Source organism: Acomys minous (assembly GCF_964271855.1).
Source record: "Acomys minous genome assembly, chromosome: 16".
In the NCBI taxonomy this organism is placed as follows: domain Eukaryota; kingdom Metazoa; phylum Chordata; class Mammalia; order Rodentia; family Muridae; genus Acomys; species Acomys minous.
The window spans coordinates 49804162-49830028 of record NC_140498.1 but is presented as its reverse complement, the minus strand read 5'-3'; the positions used below and the strand labels follow the sequence as shown (position 1 = coordinate 49830028).

General features: G+C 44.7%; 1 protein-coding gene across 1 annotated transcript in view; it reads left to right on the top strand.

Annotated features, from left to right (window-relative positions):
• Nucleotides 1-2378: 2378 nt before the first annotated feature.
• Nucleotides 2379-25867, top strand: part of CPPED1 (calcineurin like phosphoesterase domain containing 1) — a 122858-nt gene continuing 99369 nt past the window's right edge. The window contains exon 1 of the mRNA XM_084763178.1: nucleotides 2379-2576. Within this exon, the coding sequence (XP_084619304.1) occupies nucleotides 2507-2576 (70 nt within the window). The 5' untranslated portion in view covers nucleotides 2379-2506. The remainder of the gene's footprint in view (nucleotides 2577-25867) is intronic.

Sequence of the window (25867 nt, the reverse complement as noted above, 5' to 3'; positions counted from 1 at the left end):
ACAGCAAAGTCCATTCTCGTGAAAAGAGACCTGAACACTGCCTGAGAAAGATGGATGGGCTGTTGTTTAAGGCAGCCAGATAGATTCTCTATCCCATTCCTCAATAAGGATGAGCCTGGGGTGAGGTAGCATACCAGGCAGTGACTTTCACCCTTCTAAAATCTACTCTTTATCCCTTTCCTCCCAACCCACCCCTGCTAACAGTTCTCCTGTTGTTGTTGCTGTTGTTGTTGTTGTTTTAAACAGGATTTCTTTGTATAGTCTTGGCTGTCCTAGAACTCCCTCTGTAGACTAGGCTGGCCTTGAGCTCATAGAGATCCACCTTGCCTCCCAAGGCCTGAGACTAAAGATTAAGCTAAAGCTGGCTAACAGTTCTTTAAAAAAAAAAAAAAGACCACATTCAAATGTGCCAAGAAAGAGCTAGATCTACATATTTAATGAATCGAGAGACTTGTGGTTGCAAAAGCTATGGTCTGAGAAGTAGGCTGGGCTAGCCCTCTCAAAAACAGTAAGGCTTTGATGCTCAGTCATTCACTTCTGCTTTGTACATTTCCTAAGATCTCTCCTTAAGTCTGGGTTGTATGTGGGGAGCAGAGTTGTGATGAGGTATCAGAGGTGGCGAATAGACTGTGGTTACTTTCTACTTGCTATCGGAACTATTACTTTAAGCACTTTGACATACAAATTCGTCGGTACTTGTTAGTTTGCTTATTGCTAAGACAGAAACAACTTAAAGGCGGCAGGTTCCGTGTTTCAGGTGCTTGGGCCATGTGCTTGGGCAGAACATCACAGAGGTAGGAGCACGTGGGCAGAGGAGACTCTCGCTCCACAGAGGACAAGAAGTAGACATAGCAGGAAGCAGCTAGGAACAAGATTATCTCCTCCAAGACACACCTTCCAAAAGAACTTGGTTTTTCCAATCCCACACTATCTTCTGAACTTCTCTGAACCTCCCCAAATCCTGCCACTTGTTAAGTTTCAAACCCAGGACAATTGGCCTCCAGGTTCTCCCAGCATCCCTCAGTCTCTACCTGCTACAGTGTGGCCGGCATACCCCGCCCTCTACCCTGAACTCTCTAGCCCAGGGGCTGAGCTGCTCTTCCCTACGTAATCCAGACAGTTTGTTTTACCTGCCCCTGTACCTTTGGCCTCCTTGCTGCTGCACCTGGTTCTCCTGTTCTCCTCCCTTCCCCCTCTCCCCACATGGCCAGGTCAGCTTGGCCATCTCCACTCTGGACTCTCGCAGATGTCTGATTCTGCCTATGCTCTCCCACGTGTCTATAATAAGCTTTCTCTTCTACCACACCATGTCCTTTCCTGTCTGTTTTATTTCTTTTTTTTTTTTTCCACTCCCCACTATTTGGGGCCAACTGTCCAATAGGAGCCCGTGTGCAAATCACAACATCATGTAAGTTTCTTTCCAACCCAATAACCCTAGGTATTGTTATTATTCTCATTTGACAGGTAGGGAAACTGAGGTGCAGAGACACTGATTTTTAAGATCATATCTACAGTAAGTGGTAGGATGACCCCAGGCAGTGAGACAGGAGCTCCTTTGTACTTGTTCTAAATCACTACGACCTTTATCTGACTCTAGTTCAAGGCCACAGGAAAGTCAGCCTGGCTCTGTTAACCACAGAAACATTTCAGGTACACTTGTTGAGAAGAGGATTTCTCTTGTCTTATCCTAGGAATTCCCCTGTGGTGGTAAGTCAAAACATCCTCTTCTTGGAGATCTGAGTTCAACAACTCCATCTTGAGATCTGGATTAGTAGCAAGTACGAGGGGTGTAGTTTAGTAACAGCTTTTGGGCTGGACAGAGTCCACTTTGCCTTACTCGCCTGCAGCTCTTAGTTTTTAAAGAGTTGTGTCACCCCCTGAGCCTCAGTTTCCCCATCTGACAAGTGCAGCCAATGAGGTATTGAGCTAAACAGAAAATGCTTAGGGGAATGTCCGCTGCCCAGCAAGAGGGAACAGTGACAGAGTAATGCTGGCAATGTCTGGACAATCAAGGTGCCTTAAAGGCTCCCGAGATTATGGTAGACAGTTTGGAAGGGTTGCAACATAAAATGTAGGGGATCCGATAAACAATACTTAAAAAAAAAACAAAAAACAACCTGGCATAAGTATCTTCCAAATATTGCTTGGGATATACTTGTACTACGCCTTTCTTTTTTTTCACTATTTTTGTTAGTCTGCAATTCCACATTACTAAAGCTGCCCAATGCTTGTTAAATATGATAACTCAGGCCTCAAAGCAACAACACCAGTCCGTCCCTGTGCAAGTGGGACCCTGACCAGGCACACGGGTTGATCCCAGAGGGGTGGCATGCCCCTTGTCCCGCCCAGGCAGTACTAGCAGCACCCAGAGCGGCCCCGCCCCGCCGGTCCATCCAGGAACTGAGGGCGGGTTCCAGAAACTGTTCCAGGCCGGCCTGCCAGACGGTGCGGAGTCGCTTCCTCCTCCCACAGAACGTGCCCAGACAAGGCCAGGAAGTCGCTCGCCATGTCAGCTGCGGAGGCGGGGGATGTTTTCCACAGAGCCCGGGGTAGGACCCTGGACGCATTTCCCTCAGGTACTGCTGGGAGGCCCGGGAAGGGGGACTGCACAGCCGCAGAACCTTCCGGTCGCGGGCGCGCGCTTCCAGCCGGATCCCTTCCTGGGTTGCACACGGCACCGGGGCGGCTGTAGGGAACCCTCGCGGTTGCCGGTCCTTTCTTGGCCTTCACCTGACCTTGCAAACAACAAACAAAACAAAATAACCAAACAAAACGGAGGTCGGGCAGAGACAGTAGAGAAATGCATAACTGCTTGGGCTCGTGGACCAAATCCTCCGACTTCCTCAGCTTCCCGTCTGTAGAACCGGACCACATGGAGCTTTATGGGAGGCACCTGGCAAGCTAGGCGTGTGTGTCAGAAGTTGTTACTTGTAGGAAGATTGTATTTTATATCCCACCGTTTATTTGTAACGGTAGAGAGGGAAAGCAATCTGGTTTCCAGGAGCGTTCGTGGACTTTGGTCTTAGATAATGTGACCTTCCGTCTTGCCTCTAAGGGAGCGTTAACACATTGAGAATATTTCTGTATCCAAGAGTGGGTGGGGCACATGCTAGGTGTTAAGCGAACACCAGGCCTTGAGCTGCTCAGAGGGAATGCCATGGGTTCTTGTTTTCCTCATTTGAGCTTGGAACTTTGGGGTAGGTTCCTCTCTGGCAGCTAGCTTAGATCCACAGCAACGTTTGTTTACCTTTCTTGCCTCATTCTCGCTTACCCTTTCTTGCCTCATTCTCCTGCCTCTAATTTGCCTGAAGTACTCCAAAAAAGCAGGCCAGTTCCAAACCCCTGAAGGCCTTGGCACCAGCTCTTCTCTCTCCTCACGGCCCCTGGTGGGAGTGGGGAAGTCTGGCTCCTTCTCAGTCTTCACATCCTTTTTTCAAGTTCTTTTCCTCAGACTTAGCTCTGGCTGTCTGCTAGGTCTTTCATTCTTTTCCCTCTTTGCAATTCAAGATTCTGCACAGGTTGTGCACAACCAAAAAGTCACTTGTGGTAGACTGGGGAAAATAGACTCTGGCTGTGGTGCCATGTTCTGCAGATTTTAATGTGTCTTTTTTTTTTTTTTTTTATGTTTTTGAGATGCATCCGTATTACTATAAGGAGTTCTCCTAACTTCCTTCTAACCCATTGATCGAGCACGTGTGTTGTACATTTTGTTAATGGATATGCTGAGTCTTCTCCAACTTGGTATCTTTCTTCTCCATGCTTCTCCACATCTCTCTTTTCCCACAGTGCTCTAGGTGAGTGACTGCCATGGACTTGCAGCAATGAACTCCTTGCCCTGTTCTTAGGCAAGGAGGAGACTCAGCCACTGGGAAGCCCCCACAGGAGATTGGGGGAGGGGAAGCAAACACCAGCACATTTATTCCTGCACTTGGTGTCCTTTCAGGTTTCACTTTTGCAGGCTGTGTTACTCCCCTGAAGACCCGCTTCTCTCAACAGTCTTTATTTTCTCAGACCCTTTTTCCAAATCGAAGTACCTGGGTGACAATGGATCCATCTTTCAGCTGCTAAAACGTCCCTCAGAGGTTCTTTATATCCATCCCCTTATAAATAATCCCTTTGAAAACGACTTAGGGTGTTCCTAATTTTAGTATGTTAACTATTTCCAACTTGGTCCTGACTGGTGCAATGACTGTTTAGCTATTTGCTTTTCATTCTTGTAAACTGTGTTATAATAAGCCTTTTTGTACAACTGTCCTCCGTAGACACATGAGAGAACTTCTCCAGGAGCAAGGGTGTGGGTTATAGAGTCTATTCACCGTCAGATTTACAGGTATCATCACTTTACTTTCCAGAAGGGTTGCATCTGCTTAAATTCCCTCTAGCAGACAGGAGCGTTCATGCTATAGCCTTCCTTCCGTTCTGAGAGGTACCTGCCTTGTTTCATTTACATGCTGTAATAGGCTGTGAAGAATAAAGAAGGAAAAGGTGACAAATTACCAGCCCTCAGGCTCCAAATCCAGCCTTGGAGCTGTGGCACAAAGCAGTGATCCTTGGCTCCTCATGGCCACGAGGGCGGTGGGAGGAGTCAGGATTGTAAGTGCTATGCCTGCTTGATGGGGGCAGGCCATGACTTACATGCGAGAGTAAGTCATAGGATCACACTTCATGAAATAGGCTTGAGATATCGGGCATTTAGGGAGGCAGGGATGAGTGCCATGCATGGGGAGTACAGAGTGCTGCTTTAAGATTTGGGGACATTATTCTGAAGGGGGACACTGTACCATAGTGAGTGGTTCCTCCTGTGCATTATCTGTACTGTGTGTTTCTTGGCATACGTGTACTATTTAAATGAATGTAGCATACACAGAAGATTCAAGAGCAGAAACAGCCAGGAATCCTGGAAAAAACAGCAGCCAGTCTTGGCACAAAAGCTTGACAAGAAGGCTTGGGCACAGAGGCGCATGGTGTCAGATGCCGCAGAAACGTGCGTAGCTGCACTCCAGCCGCTGTCTCGGTGCTCCAGGGCAGTCCAGTGACTTTCAAAGCAGAGCCTTAAGTTGGTAGAGACAGTTCTCGCGAGACCATCAAAGCAACTCTTCCTAGTTTACAGTGTGTTTACCCTCTGGAATTAGCCACCCCACCCCCAGGACCTAGTGGGCGGAGGGTCTCAGAGAGTGGGCGTGGCCTCCGGGCGCGTGGGCGTGGCCCTGGAGGCCAGCAGAGGGGACACATGAGTGACAGAACTTATGTTTCTCCAGGAGTTTCAACCATGCCTTCCTTGTTAACACAATCCGCTCTGCCCTGCTGACGAGGTATGTAAACGCCTCACTCAAGAGAAGGTTCGCATCCCTAAGGCGTGCTCAGATACTCATTTTAATTAGGCAAATTGATAATTATAGTTCTTTGACACATATCCTAATTAGGACTTTTTCTGCTACCATGGAGCTTCTCTCAGAGGTTTACCGCATTTGTCCTAAAGGAATCCTGCACGGGAGTAATCAGGACAAAGATGCTTTTTTAAAATTGTAGTTGAGGGCTGGTAAGATGGCTCAGAGGATAAAGGTGTTTGCCACCAAGTCTGACAACCTAAGTTTAATTATGGAAGCCCACATGGTCGGAGAAGACCAACTGCCATAGGATGTCCTTTGACCTCCAGGTGTGTGCTGTGCCATGGGTACACTAACACCCACACAAAATAAATTTTAAAGTGTAATAAAATTGGATTTAATTGTTCTAAGGACCTAAATTTATTTTTCCTGATATTTCTCCCCTAGCAGGATATTTCTACCTCCTTGGCTAGCATTCTTTAAAAGTTTCTTTGCGGGGCTGGGGGAGCTGGAGAGATGGCTCAGCAGTTAGGAACACTTCTGCTCAGCTGGAGGACCTGGTTTCAATTCCTAGTACATAGGTCAGGTGGCTTACAACCACCCTAACTCCAGATCAAGGGATCTGACCCCCTCTGCACAGGCCCCCAACACACATGGTATATACTCACAAAGGTAAACATAGAGAAATAAAAAAAAAAGTAACTTTTAAAGAAGTGTATTTTAAAAATAATAAATAAGAGATTGTTTTACCGAATGTTTTGCACCTCTACAGATGCCTTGTAGGAACTGAGGGGTTTTGTTAATTCTGAACATTTCTCAGTTTTCCCCGTAAATCCCCCCATGGGAGAGAGTAAGTGGCTTCTCAGTAGAAGTAATCAGGGTTAAACAGTTGTAACAGGTCAGGAGATGAAGTGAGCGCTTCAGTGGAGCCTTTTCATTTAGGACAAATTAGTTCTTTCTTACTTGAGGAGGTTATCTGCTCAATAAAAGCTGTGGGAGTGGACATATTTGCCCCAACAACCTAAATCAATATTGAGTGTAATCGCAGTAGCTGAACGCTGGTGGGTTGTGGAAGGCCCTGTAGTGATAAGTGAGCTAGAAGCAATTAACTAGGTAAGCTGTAACTGGGCGACTGTTGATTGACTAAGTGTCGGTAGCCAGTTAAATTGCTTCTGATTCTTCCCTTCTCTCTGTACTTACTGAAGTGCTGCCTGCCCCAGTGCTGGAGCTCTCAGTGCTGGCTCTAAGAGCTGCCTGCTCACAAGACATTTTTGCTTTGTTTTGCTTTGATCAAATAACTGAACTAAATTCAATTGGCCAAAGGAAGTTCCCTCTTGCTAGTTCCTGTGTCTAAACAGGAATGTTGGTCTTTTCTCGCTCCTTCATTATAGTGACCAGCTACAGGATCCAGTTATCAGCCCACATCAATACTTTTTTTAAAAACGAATTTTTGAAACAATCCAGTTTTGTTTGTTTATTTGAGTTAGGCTCCAGCCCAGCCTGGTCTTCCACTAATGAGCCTCCTGCCTCAGTCTCCTTAGTGTTGGGCTTGCTGGTGGGTGCCACCATGAGCTAGTAGTGTTTTTATTTTTTTTTTTAACTTTCTTGGGAACTTACTTAGCAAAACAGTCATTCCTATTGCGTTCAACGATTGCTTTCAATAAAGTCTGAGTGATGCTGGCACTCGATGGTCTAAAGCAGCACTGTGTCCACCACAGTCACCTGTCACAGGGAGCCTCCACCTTCCTGCACAGATATGTCTCAATCTGGGCAGCGACAGCACCTGTGAATGGAGTCATGTGTGGCCTTTCCTCATTGGCTTCGCCTTAGAATATTACAAAAGCTCATTTACATTGTAGCAAGTAGCTAGTGCTTTGCCCCCTTTTACTGCATCACGTTTCATTGTGTGAATAACCAAATTTGTGTGTCCACTCTTTGATAAATATCTGGATTTTTTGTATTGATGCGTATTCATTAAGGCATTTTTTTAAAAACAAGAAATAGCTATTATGAACAGAATATACAAGCCTTCATATATTTTTATTTCTTTTCAGCAGATGCGTAGGTTGGAATTTGGGGTTTTGAGGGCCTGCCACTTTACCTCCTTACCAGCAGTGCCCGTGGGGTTTACTTCTCTGCTTCCTTGCAGCACTTGCTGACTGATTGCAGCTGCCCAGGTGAGCATGGGCTGGCTCTTGTTGTGGTGTTACCTTGTGTTTTCCTAATGGCTGGTTGTATTAGTTACCTTTCGTGGAGTTGGGACAGAGGCCTAGCAAAAGCAACCCAAGGAAGAAGGGAGGTCTAGTTCCTCAGGGAACTCAGCAGGAGTGAGAGGCATCCATATTCAGGAAACAGAGAGAGATGGACGCTGGGTGCGTGTGCTCAGCACTCTCCTTTTTCTTTAGCCTGGGTCTCCAGCCCATTGGATGGTGTCACCCACATTCAGGGTTGGTCTTCCCTCATGGTAAACCTCTCTGGTAACATCTTCATAGATGAACCCAGAGGTATGTTTCTATGGTAATTTATTAAATCCAGTGAAGTTGGTTAGCCACAATGAATAGTGTTGAATGCCTTTTTGTATACTGGTCACTGGTAGATCTCAGAAGGAGTACTAAGATCATTAGCCATTTTAAAATTGTGTTGCCATTTTATAATTGAGCCAAAAGAGTTCTTGTTTCTGGGCCAGGTGTTGGCATATGAACAGCCTGCCCCTTGGTTGCTTAGCATCCTCTGACATCATCACCTGGCTGTCACTAGGTGAGCCAGGGGCCCAGGATAAAAGGGCAAACCTGCCATCCCTTGCTCTCTTACTTTGTCTCTCTTACTCTTGCACTTCCTCTAAGGGTGCCCCCATCTGTGTCTCTGTCTGTCCCTCTCTGTCCTCATGGCCCACTCAGGTCCCAACTCCTCTCCGTTTCCCTTCTCCCCAAACAAACCTCTCCATATTCATATCTGTGCATGCCATCTCCTGCTTAACGATAACACCAGGCCCCTTTCTTATGACTGCATGAGGCACATACCTTCATCCATCCTGTGAATTGTCTTCAAAATTGAGGTGTTCAGTTTTCATGAGGTCCAGTTAATAAGCTTTTATTTATTTTATTTTTTATCACGTCACACCTACAAATAATTCCTTTGCCTGAGTTGCAGATCACAAAAACTCAATCCAATACTTAATATGTTTTATGGTAAGAACTGTTACATTTAGGGCAAGGAGTTTTTCTTCTTTAAGTTTGTAGAGAGCCTGTGAGATGGCTTGCTGGGTAAAGCATTCACCGTGAAAGCATGGTGAAAGGCCTTGGCCTGAGTCTATAGATGGGCATGGTGTGACTTTTTTGCATAAATACCAATGAAAGAATCTTCCAGTTTGCACATATTCCCACTCCACCACCATAGACATGTAGTCAGTTGAAAATCACCCGGGAAATACCCTTTGTGGGGAATTCTTAGGTTTATACTTTACCTTTTTGACACTTGTCTCCTCAACCCCAGCCCAATGATGCTGTAATTTTACTGGCTCACTTTTACTGAGCATCTCCACAAAACTTCATCTTCATTAGAGACACATGCAGGGGTGGAAACAACTCTCTGTGTTCCCCTGTTTTACACAGTCCATCCGTTCGGGCATCTTAAAAATGAGCAGCACCAGCCGTTTGGGGACAAGTCATAGGAAACATGCAGTGAGTGAGCAAGCCACTCTAAGCCTAGGTGCAGAAGTGCAGGAGGGTGGAGTGCCAGCAAGGGCTGAGCCACTGGCTAGTGACACTGTCTTGCAGAAGGCTTCTAGAATGTTGGCCAGACCTTCCAGGCACCCGAGGATGTCTGTCGAGAATAGAATCTCCTCACAGAGAAAGCTGACAAACAACGTTTGTGTCTGTGCACTGCCCACATTTTAATTTTACTGAGTGCTTCATTGAGTTAGGGACCTTGATGCAGGGCTGGGGCAAAGTCAGTTCCGATTAGCCTAGGAACTCCTGCCTTCTGCCCCCGGCCAAGTTTGGTGTGCAGGTGAGTCATGCACCCTGAGAATAGATGACCACACTCTGCATAGCCTTCTCTAAGAAAAGAAAAAACTTCTTTCCACATTGATGCCACCTGTCCTCATTTATAAAATGGGGGCAGAATTTGGTAGATGTGGCTTAAGGCACAGTGTGATCACACACACACACACACACACACACACACACTGACTTTGGTTTGTGCTGGCTTCCCGTATCTAGGCGCACAAGACATTTCATGTTGTAGGTTCTTACCCTAGTGAACAGACAACCTTCTTCCCTTTGCTGCCAAGTGACCCCGGACCAGGGCAAGGTCTCAGCTGCCCAGGCTGCTCTTTCTCCGGGGGTTTCCTGCTCATCTGGTGACCTGAAGCTGAGACATTGGTGCTCTCTGCGTTGTCTATTCCTTCTCTGTTCAAATTAACCCTGGTCTGTGCGTTCATCCTTGAGGGCACACTGATTTTGTCTACCATTCTCCTAAACCCCCCCCCCCCGCCAGTTGCCACCACAAGCCCCGTGGCCACCCCCAGCTCACACCTGAGCAATTCCAGCAACTTTGAGTATTCACTCTTGCCTCTGCAGTCTTCTCAGTGGCCACTTTGGAAATTGTTTTTGTTGCTGATGTTTGTAGTACGGGGGTGAGATTTCCAGCTTTCCACATTTTAGGCTAGTACTCTCCCATGGGGCTATACTACTAGCCCCAAGATAGACTGCCTCAAACAGGTCTGGGGTCTGTCACCCCCGGACTAAGTTTTCTCTGCCACTCTTTCTCCCTTGCCCCTTCTCCTCCGGCTTGTAGTTGAAGTTTGTGCTGCTCCTCTTTTATAAGTTAGGCCCCAGCACTTGCCTTAGCTCATTCTTTCCTGATGACACTTAGGGCAGTTCACAGAGTACTTCCTTCTTATGATTCTGCCGTCTGGACATCGACGAGTGGTGCGCTTACTCAGCAGTCACATGATGATGTGGAGATAGATGGCTCTGTATGTGTTCCTGCCCCATGTACTGTGGATTCCCTAGAACGAAAACAAACAATGAACAAACAAGAAAACCTGAAACCAAGCGCTGATATGCCTCAGGCCCACACCGGACAGCTGTGCAGGATACACTCACGGCTCAGAAGTATCTGCAGGATGAAGCTTTCCCTTCTGATGGGTGATGGGTGCCCTCAGCTGGAAGGATGCTTACCTTCTTTCTGTACGCAAGGACTCCGCCCAGCAGGTGCCTGCAGGGAGGCACCACTTCCAGGTCCTGAGAGCTCAAATGAGTCAGCAACTACCTGGTCCTGGTAGGGAAATAAGGACATAGGTGAAGGGACAGCCAACAGCTACCCAACACAAGCACCCCAAAATAATATAAGAAGGTCCTGGAGGCAGCTACCCAACACAGGCACCCCAAAACGATACAAGAAGGTCCTGGAGGCAGCTACCCAATACAGGCATCCCAAAACGATACAAGAAGGTCCTGGAGGCAGCTATCCAACACAGGTACCCAAAAACGATACAAGAAGGTCTTGGAGGCAGCTACCCAATACAGGCATCCCAAAACGATACAAGAAGGTCCTGGAGGCAGCTATCCAACACAGGTACCCCAAAACGATACAAGAAGGTCCTGGAGGCAGCGTACTAGTCTATAACTTGTCTAAGACAGTGCTGGCCAAAGCCAGTGGAAGAGCCACCTAGCCACAAAGTCCTGGCCCATCTGCTGTCCTGTCTCCAAAGAGTTTGGCAAAGCATCACTCTCAAGCAATACGTGTGCAAGCCAAGTCATGACTCAGGAGTCTTTGTGTCTAAAGGCCACATTTTGTTTTTAGTGCATTTGAACTAAAACTTGGTAAATTCACCCTGGTGCCTGGGACTAGTAATCTGGGAATTCTGCGGGTTGCTGTTAAGGTTAATCAATCCCTGACGGACACTTTCAAATTACTTTTGCACACTGCACAGCTCACCCTTTTTAGGTATATGCTTTGTTCCTTCTATCACATGCACAGGACTGTGCACCTGTCACTGCAGTCCACTTTAGATCCCCACCATCCTGAAAAGGAAGCCTGCACCCTCATGGCTGTCACCAGCCCCCAGGGCCTGGGCAACCATTATGGAAGACACGATCACCTGCCACATGCAGCTTGCCTCTTTTATGGTGACACTATTGTTAGGCTAGTGAATATTGTTTAGCGGCCATTTTCCCCACTAAAATAAGATTAGTCCCCCCCCCCCCCCCCGAGAAGAAAAAGGATTTGCTGAAGATGTTTAGACTGCAATTCACTATGCAGATTGCTGCTGGAAGGAGCTGCAAAAATTGTGTTTCGCTGGCATTTGCTCTTTAGCTTAACAGCCTCCAGGCAGCTGTAAGGCTTTCCTGTCTTTGCTGTTTTTTAACCAACACAGTACCCATGGTGTGGGAAAGGGAAAGGTGTTGGGACAAAGCATGTAGAAACTTCTTCTAAAATGTCATCAGCTGTTCTCTGAGTCACCCCGTGTGCCATGGAAACAAAGACGGGTCAGACTCCAGGAGCCAACTGAGGCAGGAGTCACGGTGACTCTGATGTGATCGTGGCAACTATGGGTAGCCCACAGTGGACCATTTGCTCCAAGCCTGGCTCAGACGCGTTGCATGTTAACTAGCTCCTGATGAGGAGACTGAGCCCCAGAGAAGACAGGAGCTCGAATGTGTACAGCAAGTAAAGAATAGAAATGGATGGGGACATAAATTCTTGAAACTCAGATTCTAGGCTACATAGACCAGGTAAGGGGAGGTCATGGTGTACTCTCACCCCAGCCTCCTGTTCTGCCTTGTGGTGATTTGCCTTACCCTTTCCAGCAGTGTGTGCCTCCAGCACCCTGCTGCTCACTCTGCTTTGTGACTGTCCTAGCTCCACCTGAGATCCTAATAAGCTTGGTATCAGATAAGAGTCTCTTTCTGTCCACCTTCCCTGCTGGCTGCTATGTAAGGCCTTAGAGGACAGGCCCTGCCTGCACTGCCCACTGTCGACAGTCTAGCATCACACACAGAGGTGTGTACCATCATGTGTAATACATCATGCCCAGCTCCTATGTGTTTAGGTGAAAGAGGGGGGCCAGAGTGGCATGTGCTCTCAGGGGAAGCAGGCGGGCCCTGTGGAGGTAGTAGCCGGGATAGCGGATGGGATTTCATCAGCAAGAGTCTCGGAAGGGAGTCAGCCCAGTGCTGGAGTAGGTGCTGGGCTGGCCAGGGTAAAGGGTACTTCTCAGCAGGAAGAGTGACAGAGTGGAAAGCAGCCCTTGGAGGGATGGCAAGCGGGTGTGTGAGAGGAGGCAGCTAGTGGCTCCTTCTGGTTTGGTGCTGTGTCCTGAGCAGGGTTCCTCAGCTGCGGCATCGCTGCCATTACTGGCGACTGTGGGGCAGGTCTGGCCTGTGTAGTGGATGCCAGCAGTGTGCCCAGCACTAGATAGTTAAGATTGATTATCAATTTGGCAGGCTCTAGAATCACGAAAGAGACACACCTGTGAGGTACTGACCAGATTAGATTAATTGAGATAGGAAGACCAGTCCTGTCTGTGGGAAGCACCATCCCAAGGGCTGGAGTATCAGATTGAATAAAAAAACGAGAAATGGAGCTCAGCAGTAGCACTGGCTGTTGTCTGCTTCCTGGCTGTAGACACGACGTGACTGGCCACTCCAAGCCGCTGCTGCTGTGACTCCCCTGCCGTGATGAATTGTACCCTCCAACACTGGTCTGTAAGAAACCCTTCCTTCTTTTAGTTGCTTGTGTCGGGTATTTTATCACCGATAAAAGTAACTAGTACAACCATCCATTTCCCAGGGCGACATCCAGACATGTCTCTAGACATTTTATGTTTAAATCATCCGATGGTATGGATGTTAAAATGTCAAAAATCATCCTGGTCCATTGAGTGTAGAGCCACTGGTGTGATTGGTCTGTGGTAGATACATCTGGAAAAGCTTTGGCCTCACCCTAGTTCCCAGTGTTACAATGAGCCAAGCCCAGTGCATCTCCACTTAACCCCTGCACCATGTGTTTGCTATGTGCCAGTCTCTAGACAGGCCTGAGTGACTCTTGTGAATTCTGGAGAGAGAAATAGACATGGGCCTGCCATGGAGGACAGTCATTGTACCTGCACTGGGCTGGGGAACGATGGAGGAGGTTTTGGAACAGCGCGGTGGTAGCTACTACCTGCTTGGATGGGGAGTAGGGGCTTTGCAGGGTTTTCTTGAAGCTCTGTTTCAGTTGGAACAGCAGAGAGCTGACCCTAGGGGGTTCTATGGGACAGGAAGGCCAGGACAGGTGACATTATAGAAAAGCAATGTTGCTGCTTCATTGGCCGTGTGAACTCAAAGACATGATCCCAAGGCCTGTAGACTGAGGGACTTTAGAGCAGCTGGGGGAAGAGGTGAATGAACACACGAAAGGTGAATGGAATGCTTGAGTTGTAGAAATGTTGAATTTAAGATGCTGAATCCAAATTGGTCATTCCCGGAAAAGTCAGCCCACCTGCTATGCTCTCTTCACTTTAAAGTGAATTCTTCGGCTGACCTGTCACATGCTATTTTGAGTTTGCTAAGTTAACAGGAGCCAACACCTTGAATTTTTAGATCTTTGTACAGGTATTGATGCAAGTTGGTCCTGCCTAAGGCCTCTGAATCACACTGCTCAGCCAGTTTAACCAAAGGCCATTTAAAAGGTGTGGTGGTTTGAGTGAAAATGGCCCCCACAGGTAGACAGGGAGTGGCACTATTATGAGCTATGGCCTTGTTGGAGGAGATGTGGCTTTTTTTGGGGGGGGGGGAAGTGTGTCACTGGGGAGAGGCTTTGAGGTTTCCGACAGCCAAGGCCGGCCCAGTGTTGTTTCCTCTCTCTTCCTGCTGCCTGAGACCCAGGATGTAAACTCTCACTGCCTCTCCAGCACTGTGTCTGCCTGCATGCCACCTTGTTTCCCACCATGGTAATGGACTCAGCCAGCCCCAAGTGGACTGTGTAAGAGTTGCTGGGGTCATGGTGCTTCTTCACAGCAATAGAAATGCTATTCACAGGAAATGTGAATTTCTTCCACTTTGTAAAAATTAATAGATCTGTTTATCATTGTGTTCTACCTTCAGTAACTCGAGGGTGTTTTTAAGTAGCACATCATGAGAGCATACATTATTATAGCATCAGGCATTAACGATACAGTGATACTCCTCAGCTTTTTCCTAGTCATGGGATGAGAGCAGTGCCTTATTGGATTTGGGGATTGCATTATTATAGTAAGTGACTCACAGGCAACAGCAAAAGACTCTATGATGTTTCCTAATTTTCAGTATATAGTAAAAGTCAGCTTCCACTAACAATTGACAAATATGCCCAAAAGGTAATAAAAATGAGCAAGAGGAAATATATTGGCAGAAACAGGTCCAGGAAGACAGTTACTTTGTGATGCTGAAAGTACAAACTGTAAAGAGAATTGCAATTTGAATGTCTGTTCTTCAGCAGGATTTAGCGCATAAACAGCCTCATAGGAAAGCCTAGTAGAGAGGTAGCCTGTGAATTCTACAACTTAAGATTCGTCCCTGGGTCAAGTTGCCTAGCACTTGATTAAACAGCTGAGAAAACCCCAGAGGCTTTTTCTATTCGTAGTTTCTTATCACCAGAGATCGACCATTAATCCCTCAATTTTGCAAATGGTTGCCATGATAGTCTCTTACCAGGCAGCAGAAATTAGACTTAGGCAGACCTTGTAACTCTGTGCAACAGATGAGTTGGATTGGTAAGGCAAAGCTTTTTCTTTACATTTTTTTTAAATTAAAAGTCTGACTTAGAAATTAGTGGCAACCTAGAGACATTGGCACATGATCACCTGTTCCTAAGCCAGGGTGGGGGACGGTTAGGCCCCTTGTACCTGTTTTTGCTCCTTGTACAATTTCTGGATCTTCTCTTCCTCACCTTGAGCAAAAATAGAAGGATTTCCATAGCTGGGAGCCGGGTGGTGAATTGGCCATCTGTGGGCGAGAGCAAATTCAGGGACACGTAGTAAGATCACACCGTTGCAGCCAGTCCTTGGCATGTGTCATATGAGCACAGGGTGGCCAGAGTTTCCAAGAGAATACAGGAAACTGGGCGCACATATCTATCATGAATTTAAAATGTTGGCAACATATTTCACATTTTGTAAACAGTGTGTGGGTCCAACAGAACACATCTGCCAGTCCGATCTTGAGTTTGGCATGTCTGGAGGAGATCACCAATTAACAGCCTCAAAGCTGGGTGTCTGGGCAGCAGCCGTACCCTGAGTCAGCCCCAGGCTGTTGGCAGGAACTGCGGGCATCACAGGCTCCTGAGAGAAAGTGCTGGGCCTTGCCAGCTTTATTTTTATGCATTCATCTCGTTTACTGAGTCACTTGATTTGAAGAAACTTTGGAGACAAAAATGTCTATAGGGAGATCAACAACTTCTGGGCAGCCAGAGCCCCTTCCAGATTTGTGCATCTCTCTAGCCAGAGATGCTCATCAGCTCTTGGGCAGAAGGTGTTAGCTGTGTGCCCTTGAACGCAAATCCTCCTAAAAGCACTAGCTAGCTCTATGTATCACCGGGGCCAAATAAAAAGCTGGTTATGTCATCATTTAGAAACTTTTCATAACTCTCTGGCTACGCTTTCCAGCATCCTGTGGATGGGCCAAAATAAACGGCCTTAACTCTACGCAGCACTAGAAAGGCAGTACCCAGCCTGAAGTTAACTGAGCTGAGCATGTGAAGAGCTAAGCGTGGGCTTTGTTTGCTTGCTTGCTTGTTTTTGTTTTTTGAGTCAGTGTCTTTTGTAGCTTAGGCTGACCTTGAACTCCCACGTAGAGGAGCCTGACCTCGGATTCCTCACATGCCACCCCCAAGCCTAAGGCCTTATATTAGTGTCTGTGCCTCCTGGAATTCTTGCCTTGGGATTATGATCCTCTGTCCTAGGTGTTGGCTGGCCTAGCCACTTCATTGTGATAAAGAGCTCCCCAAAAGCAGTGGCGGCGGGGGTGCGGATCACATCCATGGTTGTGTCATGTATAGCTGTAACAGCCCTTTGCTAACAGGCCTTTCCCCTGATGGCTTTGATAACATAAGTTCTCAAGCTGAGCTGCCAAGGAACTGAGAACAGCCCCTGCAGCACAGCCAGCAGTAAACCATCACAGAGCCCGGAGCTTGGAGGCAGAACCTTTCTCAGGAGTTTTCAGCTAAGAACTCCAAACTGTCCAGTACCCTGTTTGCTGCTTATGAGGGGCTACAAGCATAGGGCAGACAGAGCTGAGCCTAATTCTTGACCCCCAGGAACTATGAGATAACAGACTTGTGCTGTCTTAAACTGCTGTTTCTGGTAATTTGCTACTTACTGGTAAGCAGATAGCTAACTGAATTTGTTAAAGAGTGGGCTAGAGAGATGGCTCCCTAGATAAAGTGCTCTCTATGAAAGTGTGAAGACCAGAGTCTGGGTCCCAAAATCCCAAGTAAATCTGGCACATGTGTCTATAGTGTCACAGCACTACTGTAGGAGGACAGGAGGCAGAGACAGGAGAATCCCCGGGAGTCCCTGGACCCCTAGCCTGGTTCGTGGCACAGATAAACAACAGAGTCCCTGCCTGAAGACAGAAGGCAAGGGCTGGCACTTGAACTTGTCCTTTGATCTCCACACACACTGTGGTACACTTAAGCTGTACACACACACACACACACACACACATACTCATCATATACACATGAGATTAAAAACTTACATTCTTTGTGGACATTTTAATTCACAACTCTTATGTGTTTCAATTAAACAAATATGAGTTTTACTATGTATTAATACTAAATACTTTGTAGGCATGTCCCAGAGCTTTGTGCTTAGTATTGAGGACTATATAGCTTTGTTTTGGTGCCATCTGGGTCAGATCTGAGACTTTATTTTAATCAGCACATTGTGTTCCTTTGCTTAATTTACACTTACTTAGCCTCAAAGTCCCACAGTGGTGTCATCAACATCATCAGTTCGGCTCCTGATGGGGTCCTTCCACCAGAACGTCCCTCTCCTCTCTGTGCTGCTGTGCTACCGTGTGCCACACACGTCCTTGCTTACAGCTGTTTTCATTGTATGTCACAATGTCATGTAAGAGCTGAGGTGGTAGAACTAGGCCAGTGAGGCAACTGAGTGAGAAAAGGTGCCTGCCACCTTTTTATTTAGACAAGAAACCGGAGTTCAATTCCTAAGGCCCACAGTGCAGAAAGAGAAAGGTGATTTTCAAAGGTTGTCCTCTGACCTTACATACAAACTCACATGCGCCCTCTTCCAACAATAAATAAGTAAAATGTAATAAAGAATTAGAACTCACTAAAGGGACTCTACAACTAAGCTCCTACCATTCAATGTTGTTCAGTGTTACCATTCAGTGTTTCTAGCAAAATCCCAAATGTTCAATTTTACCAATGAAGACTCAGGAGCCAGATGTTGGGGTGAAAGCCTACTAGCTCAGAGAGGCAGAGAAAGCACCCAGCTGACATTCCTCCTCCGCCAACAGCCCAAAAGGGAAGTGCTCCTTCCCTGCACCATCTCAAAAATCCCTCAAACTCAATATGTCCCTCCCTTTTACGTCCTGTGCGTCTATCCATTCTCCTGACTCCCTCTTCTTCTCTGTGGTGTTTTCCTAAGTTCACTCCCTATCAACTGGTTGCTTGTTTTGCCTCTTGACTTTATCTAATCCTGTCTTAGACTAAAGGTGTGTACTAGGGCTGAGCCACACCACAACCAGAAACAGGTTTTTCCAGTAAACAACATAATCTCAGGGTTCACAGTGTGATCAAATATCCGGCAACATTTCCCCTTTTAGTCTAAATAAAAAGTAAAGATTTTAACTCTAACACTTATAGAGCTGTGTTACACAATAATGAAACTATTTCTGCCAAGCTTTCCGCAATGTCCAGCTTGGTTGTGTTTGGCAGTTTTAGGATTAAGTATTTTTGAGTTCTAAGTCCTGTAAAATGTTCATGTCTGTTTCCTATGAACTCAGCAATTTGAATGTCCTGAGCATTTTAGAGTGCCAAGCTGATCTTTAGGTGCTGTTTGTCAGCTTAGTGGCAATCCCGGCTAGGAAAACCACAACAGTCAACCAAAGGCAGCAGAAGAGGCATGGGCCAGTGTTGCCCAGAGGTTACCCCAGTCCAGGTGGACTCCTTGTTTCAGGGCCCCATCATCTTCTTGGAGACCTCAAAGGTTACTGTTAGGAGTGGTCGTGGTTTATTGTAGAAAACCTAAACATTTTATTTTATTTTTTTATTTTTTATTTTTTTGTGTGTGTGTTTATTTTTTTTATTTACTTTATTAATTTATTCTTGTTACATCTCAATGGTTATCCCATCCCTTGTATCCTCCCATTCTTCCCTCCCTCCCATTTCCCCCTTATTCCCCTTCCCTATGACCGTTCCTGAGGGGGATTACCTCCCCCTCTATATGATCATAGGGTATCAAGTCTCTTCTTGGTAACCTGCTGTCCTTCCTCTGAGTGCCACCAGGTCTCCCCCTCCAGGGGACATGGTCAAAGTTGAGGCACCAGAGTATGTGAGAAAGTAATATCCCACTCTCCACTCTATTGTGGAGAGTGTTCTGTGACAGAGGGGAGGACATTCTAGTGGGACTCTAGATGAGAGAAGCATGGGAGAATGGCAAAGTAGAAGGATCCAGAGGGTCCTAGAAGCCTACAAGTAGAACATTATGATAGGCAGATTTGGGCCCAGGGGTCCCTCTCAAACTAAGGCACCAGCCAAGGACAATACAGGCGGTAAACCTAAACATTTTAAATGCTGTATTCAGCAGGTCTCCAAAAGGTTTGAGGACCACAGTCTGCTAAGTACATCTGAGGGACACAAACTTGGTTCCTAGTCACTTGCTTCAGATTCAAACCTGAAAACATGGACAGAAAGCTAGACGAAGCTCATTTCTAGAATTAGTGCTAGCATCATGACAGGAAGTTTATACATACATAATAATATTATAGATTTTGAAATAATATTTATACCTTAAAAATTTAAAGAATCAAATGAAAACCAAAAGATTATGAGATTAGTGGCAAAGAATAGTCCCTTATTTTTTGTTTTCCTGTCTCATACCAGGTGACTCTTCTGATGACACAGATTTTGGATTTTTCTTTAACAAGCATGCATGGGTTTAGAGAACCATGCTCTAACCTCACAGCCGGCTTTACTTTTTAATTGAATTGGGACCACATAAAGACCATTTGCCCCTTATGTCTGTAGGGGACAGCAGAGATTACTAGAGGTGGGCGATACCACTTGGCCAATTTACTCCTTTTCTTGGGACATTTTCTCCTGATGACCTGTCCCTTTTGTTCAGATGTTTCACTTGTCCAGTGGTCTCCGTTAGTTGGATGCTTTTATTCTCCTGGAAAGATAAAAGTAAAACACTGCCCCAACCCTAACTCTGGGGGGTTCCTTTTTTTGTGGTAGGTTATATCTTTCCTAGGGCAAAATGTTTTTTTGGAAACATAAAAAGTATTATTATCTTTCAGTTGAAATTAAAAAAAAATACTCTTCTGAAAATTTGAAATTAACTATACCTTAGTATGTGTGGATAAGTATACCCATATTCCCCTTTCTCTTTATATATAAATTCCTGGTTTAAATGTATTTTTAGATCATAAAGGACATTCATTTTGAATTTCAGCCTGCCTTTTGCAAGTGACTTTTAAATTTAAATCACTGTAATTCCTATGTGCCCGCTCCTATCTCCCAAATGCTGGGATTAAAGGCTTGAACCACCACCTGGCTGTGGATTCCTTATAATAGTTATTTTCATAGGGTTATCCTGGTTTAATTTGGTTCTTCATTTCTTCTTATTTTTTTAGTATTAGGGGTAAACTTTTAAGTTTTTTGAATGTGTAATCTATCATTCTTGCTGATTTATTCTGAATTTGTTTCCTGGCACATTTTAATATTGTAGTCTTAATTAAACATGATGCCAATTTGTCCACTATTTCATTATATTCAGATGTTTTGTATGAACTACATAAGACAATGTCTTTACTAAGTTTTGTTATGCTTTACCATTTCCATTCATGCCCCCCCATTCCCAGACATCTTTGCCATTGTCTGCCAGCTGGTGGTTTTCCATTTTGATGACCATGTAGCTGTACCATTGCACATGCACCATGAAATGGAGAAGACAGAGATCTTCCTTTTGTTCCCCAGGTGTTTGTCTTATAGCCAATGGCGCTGCGCTGATTCTGTGGCTCCTCCCTCTGCATTGGCCATTCCACCCCTGCTCTATAGGCTGCCGAGTTCCATTGGTTTTAGTTCCAGCAGTGGTGGATGAGTCATCAGCAAATCTGAGTTAGCCAAAGGTTGTGACCCTTGCTCTAGTCCCCACAGTTCACTAGGTGCCTTTGGGGAAGGGATGAGCAGTTTAGGAATGGGGATTGTAAGCAACTGAGCTATTTCTTTAGTGAGGGAAGGCACAGGCCCCTTTGCTACCGTATCCTGGTCATGAAGGAATTCAGATAGGTACCAGTTCCACGGTAGTACCTTTCCTTGCATGGCTAACCCTGTGAAGGGCTCTGCCTTCAAAAGGATTTAATCCATCATTGTAAGGGATGCCCATTGGACCACAGGGTAGTTGGCAATGACTGAGTATAAGGATCTCCACGCTTCACTACATATTTGTGTCTCAGAGAGAATTCTCAAAAAGAGAATATTTCTTCTCTGCATATGGAACGTGTTTGCAATAGAAGCCAACAGGCAAATGTTGGTGGACTCCTTTTTGCTTTATGACCGGACACCAGTTTCTAATTGACCAATAAGTATGATATCCATAATTAGGGTATCGTCTGGTTCAGCATTGGTCAGAGTTGCATGCACAGAGGTGACCTTACCAGCAGTCACAAAGGCTGCTCTTTGTTCCTGTCCCCATTGGTAATTAACTGCCCTTCTAGTAACCCTGTAGAGGGTTTTTATAATAATCTGTAAATACAGTATATGATTTCTGTAGTGTGCAAACATACTAACTAGGAGCTGTATCTGAGTTTTATCCCTGGGTGGTAGGATTAAAGACATGTGCTTCCACCACCACTTTGTTCACTGTAACTCTAGAATTTAGAATATAATTAATTTATAGAGATCCACCTGTCTCTAATGGGATTAAAGGCATGGACTATCACTGCCCTGCTCAAATATTTTATCTTAGTTCCAAATCACTCCAACTCTTAGAGATTTAGAAAACAAGGTTGAGCTATAGTAGCCCTTTTAATTTACTTAAAACGTTTGAAGTCTCTCATCTGTATTTTAATTCCAAACAATAAAAATATCCTTTTTATTTTAGAAAAAAAACTCAAAAGCTGATGTCCAAGATGGTGTGAGCTGTAGATGGTAATCTACAGTCTAACATTCTAACATGGAATTAAGACATGTGGTTTAAGAATACGCATTTTACATTTCATGCAAGTAAGGCAAGTGTGCCTTTGGTAAACTATCATTTGAAAATATTATTTTTCTATATTTATGGTTTCATGCCTGATCAAATTAAAGGCATTTGTTAGTCTTTATAAGTTAGTTTGAGCTGAATGACCAAGCTTTCTGATGAGCTATTGTCTCTTCCTATTCAGGAGATCTCTCCTGTTTGAATCTAATCTTTTTCAATCTTGATGATATCCACAGATTTCTTCTGTAGAAACAAAGGCAAAACCTCTTTCCCAACATATCCCAGTTTTCTTTTCTTTTTTTTTTTTCTTTTTCTTTTTCTTTTTTCCAGGCTGGCCTCAAACTCAGAGTGGTCCACCTGCCTCTGCCTCCCGAGTGCTGTGATTAAAGGCGTGTGCCACCACACCCAGCTAATATCCCAGTTTCCATTCTGAGATCAACACATCTTTATAATATACAGGCTGATTTAATTCAACAGTTGTTTTCCCTACCACCCAGTGTCTCTCTGCAGCTGTTGTGTCCTGTTAATATACAACTTGAATGGTCTGTGTCTGTTCTTGATAATACCTTTTAATGGTTTTCTCAGAAGCATTCTTTATTTTATCATTTGTTTCTGAGATTGGAGGAATGTTGATCTATTTTCCACTGCTGCAACAAATCACAAAATCACATCCCCATAAATTCATGGCTGTATTAGTCACACATGGCTTTACTTTTCTTATTTTTCCTTCTGGCCCTATACACTAGACCCATCTTGTACTTTGTTTTATCTGAGATAAAGTTCTAATCCCTAGAAGCTGAATATTTACCTACTGAAGAGGCTAGTCTGGATCCCAAGATTTTGGTGAAATTATTGTTACAGTTGCCCTTATGTCTACTTAACCTTCAATTTCAATGACATTCATTTGTATTTTTAGCTTCGGTCTCTGATCATTCTTAGCAGTTTGCCAAAATGCTTGTTGTGGTCTCTTCTGAATTTTTTGTTTTATCTACTAAAGCTGGTCTGTTCTTGATTACACCCAAAGTAGTGTTGTTTTAAACAGCAGGCATTGGATCATTTGATTGCTCTGTGGATGAGTTTCTCCAACACTGACAGGGAGCGACTGAATCAAATTTGATATTGGGGCCTGTGGGAGACCCCATACTTAGGGCGTTTCCTGATGGCAAAGGGTTACTTTGCCTATCGCTTGTTGATCTGGAGTCTTTAGTTCATTGTCAGCCCTTGCCACACTTTCTGCATACTCCAGAAGGTCGGGGCCTTCTTTTTTGGAGTATTTCTAGAAAAAATGTTGTTTCTAGGAACATCTTGCCTACAATCCCTTTTCAAATGGCCTTGCTTACCACAATTAAAATATCTGCCATTTTGATTTTTTTTAAAGATTTATTTTATTTAATACACATACAGTGTTCTGCCCGTATGTATGCTTACTTGCCAGAAGAGGGCACCAGCTCTCATTAAAGATTATGAGCCACCATATGGTTGCACGGATTTGAACTCAGGACCTCTGCGAGAGCAGCCACTGCTCTTAACCTCTGAACCATCTCTCCAGCTCCCATTTTGAATTTTTTAAGACTTTTAAAAATTACTTACTTTATCACATTAGCATCATAAATGTGAGCTCCAGTATCAGCGCATTGCTCTCTCTAGTCCATTCCTCCATCCATGCTGATATTGCCTTTAAAGGTCTAATCACTCGTTTGCATTATGAATTAGCATTTTCCTGATTTCTGAATCTGATACTGTTCTATTTACAGCTGAAGTCAATCTTTGAGGGAAAAAAAAATCAACAAAGGCTTCTTTTGGGCCTTGTATAGTTTTAGTAAATGAATCAGATCTCTTTCCCGATTCTTCAACCTTGTCCCAAACATTTAAAGCTGCTAAGCAACATAGTGCCATGGTGTGATCATAAAATTCAAGCTGCCTTCGCAACCCAGCATATTAACGTTCACCTAGCAACTGATCCTGGAAAATATTAATACCTCTAGCCCTATTTCATTTTTCCACCATGTTCACCATTGTAACTGAGGACCAGCTTCCAATGTTGCTGTTGCCACATCTTTTCAGCCTTGGGGGATAATTCCATTCTGAGTTGTTCTTGAATTTAATATCTGTTTCACAAAGGGTGAATGCATACCATAGGAAATGATCACTTCCTTAAGTCTCCTCAAATGTAATATGTCTATAGGAGTCTATTTAACTTCTTCATAATCTTAGGGGTACCTATCATCTCCTGGTAGGTCTTGTGTTACTGGATAAACTATGGTTGGTTTTCTAACTACCCTGGGCCACCTCTCTTCAGTTTCATCATGCGGTGGCGTAGTAGGTTCTTATATATATTCCCCTGTATATGAGTATTTTTCTTATTTTGATTTATAAGTCTTTCAAAGGCTTGTATTCTTTTCAATCCACTTTTCATATTTGGCGCAAAAAACTGTGGCTATTAAGGATAAAACATAGAATTACTGATAGTAATTCTAATCAACATTATGTCAATCTCAGTTAAGTCATTTATACTTTCATTTTCTGCTTCTATTTTCAAGCCGTCTAAAGTGGTACTATACAGGGTCCTAGTGCCTCGTATTATGGTATTTCCCATTTTTAACTCTCTCATGGAGGACTTCCCAGATAACTTACCAAATACGATGGCTTCTCAGTTTGTTCACAGCTGGCATTATTTCCCTCTCCATGTGGTTGTGCCACTCTATAGGAGCAGAAAATATTGTTTCTAACAAAATGTCAATTTTATTTTACTAATACTTGGAGCTAGATGCTGAGGTGAAAGCCTGCTAGCTCAGAGAGGCAGAGAAAGTACCCAGCTGACACCCCAGAAGGATGCTCCCTCAAACTCAGTGTCTCTCTCTTCTACTTCCTGTGAGTCTATCTGTTCTCCTGACTTTCTCTTCCTTTCTATGGTTTTTTCCTATGTTCACTTTCTGTCAAGTGAATATTTCTCCCACCTCTTGACCTATGCCTGAATTTATGGTTAATTTTTAGAAGCAGTTTCACATGTGATAATTAGATAGTCACGGACAATACTGAGAAATGTTTAGGAACAAATCCCTAAGCTAAATAAATTCAGGGACAGAAAAAAAAAAAAAAAACACCAGAAGAACATAAGGCCCCAAAATATTACATTAAACAAAAACTCCTTTTCAGAGTAGTGTTTCAGTTTTGGGAAACTGACTCTCTTAGTATCTACTCCTTACTCAGAACACCGGAGTCTCCTGCCAACCACGTTCCTAGCTGCAGGCCAGCACTCCTCAGATGTCAGTGGCACGCAGATCAGTGAGGGATTCAGTTGACTTTCCCCTATGTGCCCAGCTCATCACAGTGAGCCCAGCAAGATCCCTTTTTATCTTGAACAGCATTCACTATTGCTAACTTCTCCTTTTCTCCTTCCTCAAGCCTCCATTTCCAGGCAATTCTCCTTAAATAGAATTAGCAGGCATTGACCCTCAAAGTCTTTAAGACAGCCTCTTTAGAAAAAGTTAGAGAGGAAATGTGTGCTTTTCAATAATGGCAGAATCTCTGATTATAAATCATTTGTGCCTTGAACTGCTATGACAGTACTTGCAGAGGATCTTGAAAGCCTGACTTTCCTAGGGTGGGTAGCAGATAGTAGCTTTTACCTAAAAAGGATGCTACATAGGTTGCCCTGAAGGTGTCCAAGGCTAAGTCTGGATTTGGAATTCAGTTTCTTCTGCAAAACATTGTCCTTTGAGGGATAAAGGAGATGTGCACTATCAGGACGGAGTTTGTATATCCTCATGTCTTTCAGCCTATTCTTTAACTTATATATTTTCCAATCCCCATGCACCTCTCTCTCTCCCTCCCCCCCCCCCTGTGTGTATGTGTGTGTGTATGTGTGTGTGCACGTGCGCGCGCGTATGCACTCACAGAGACACCTGTATCAAATCTAACTGGAGGTTACAGGACAACTTTGCTAGTCCATTCTTCCCTTCTGCTTTGGGATACGGGTACTGAATTCATATTATCAGGCTTGTGTGGCAAGGGCCCTTATCTGCTGTGCTATTCACTTGCCAGCTTCTTTTTAAATATTGATTCTCACATGTAGCCCAGGCTGGACTCCAATTTCAGCTCCTTCCTTTTCCATGCCCAAGGGTGG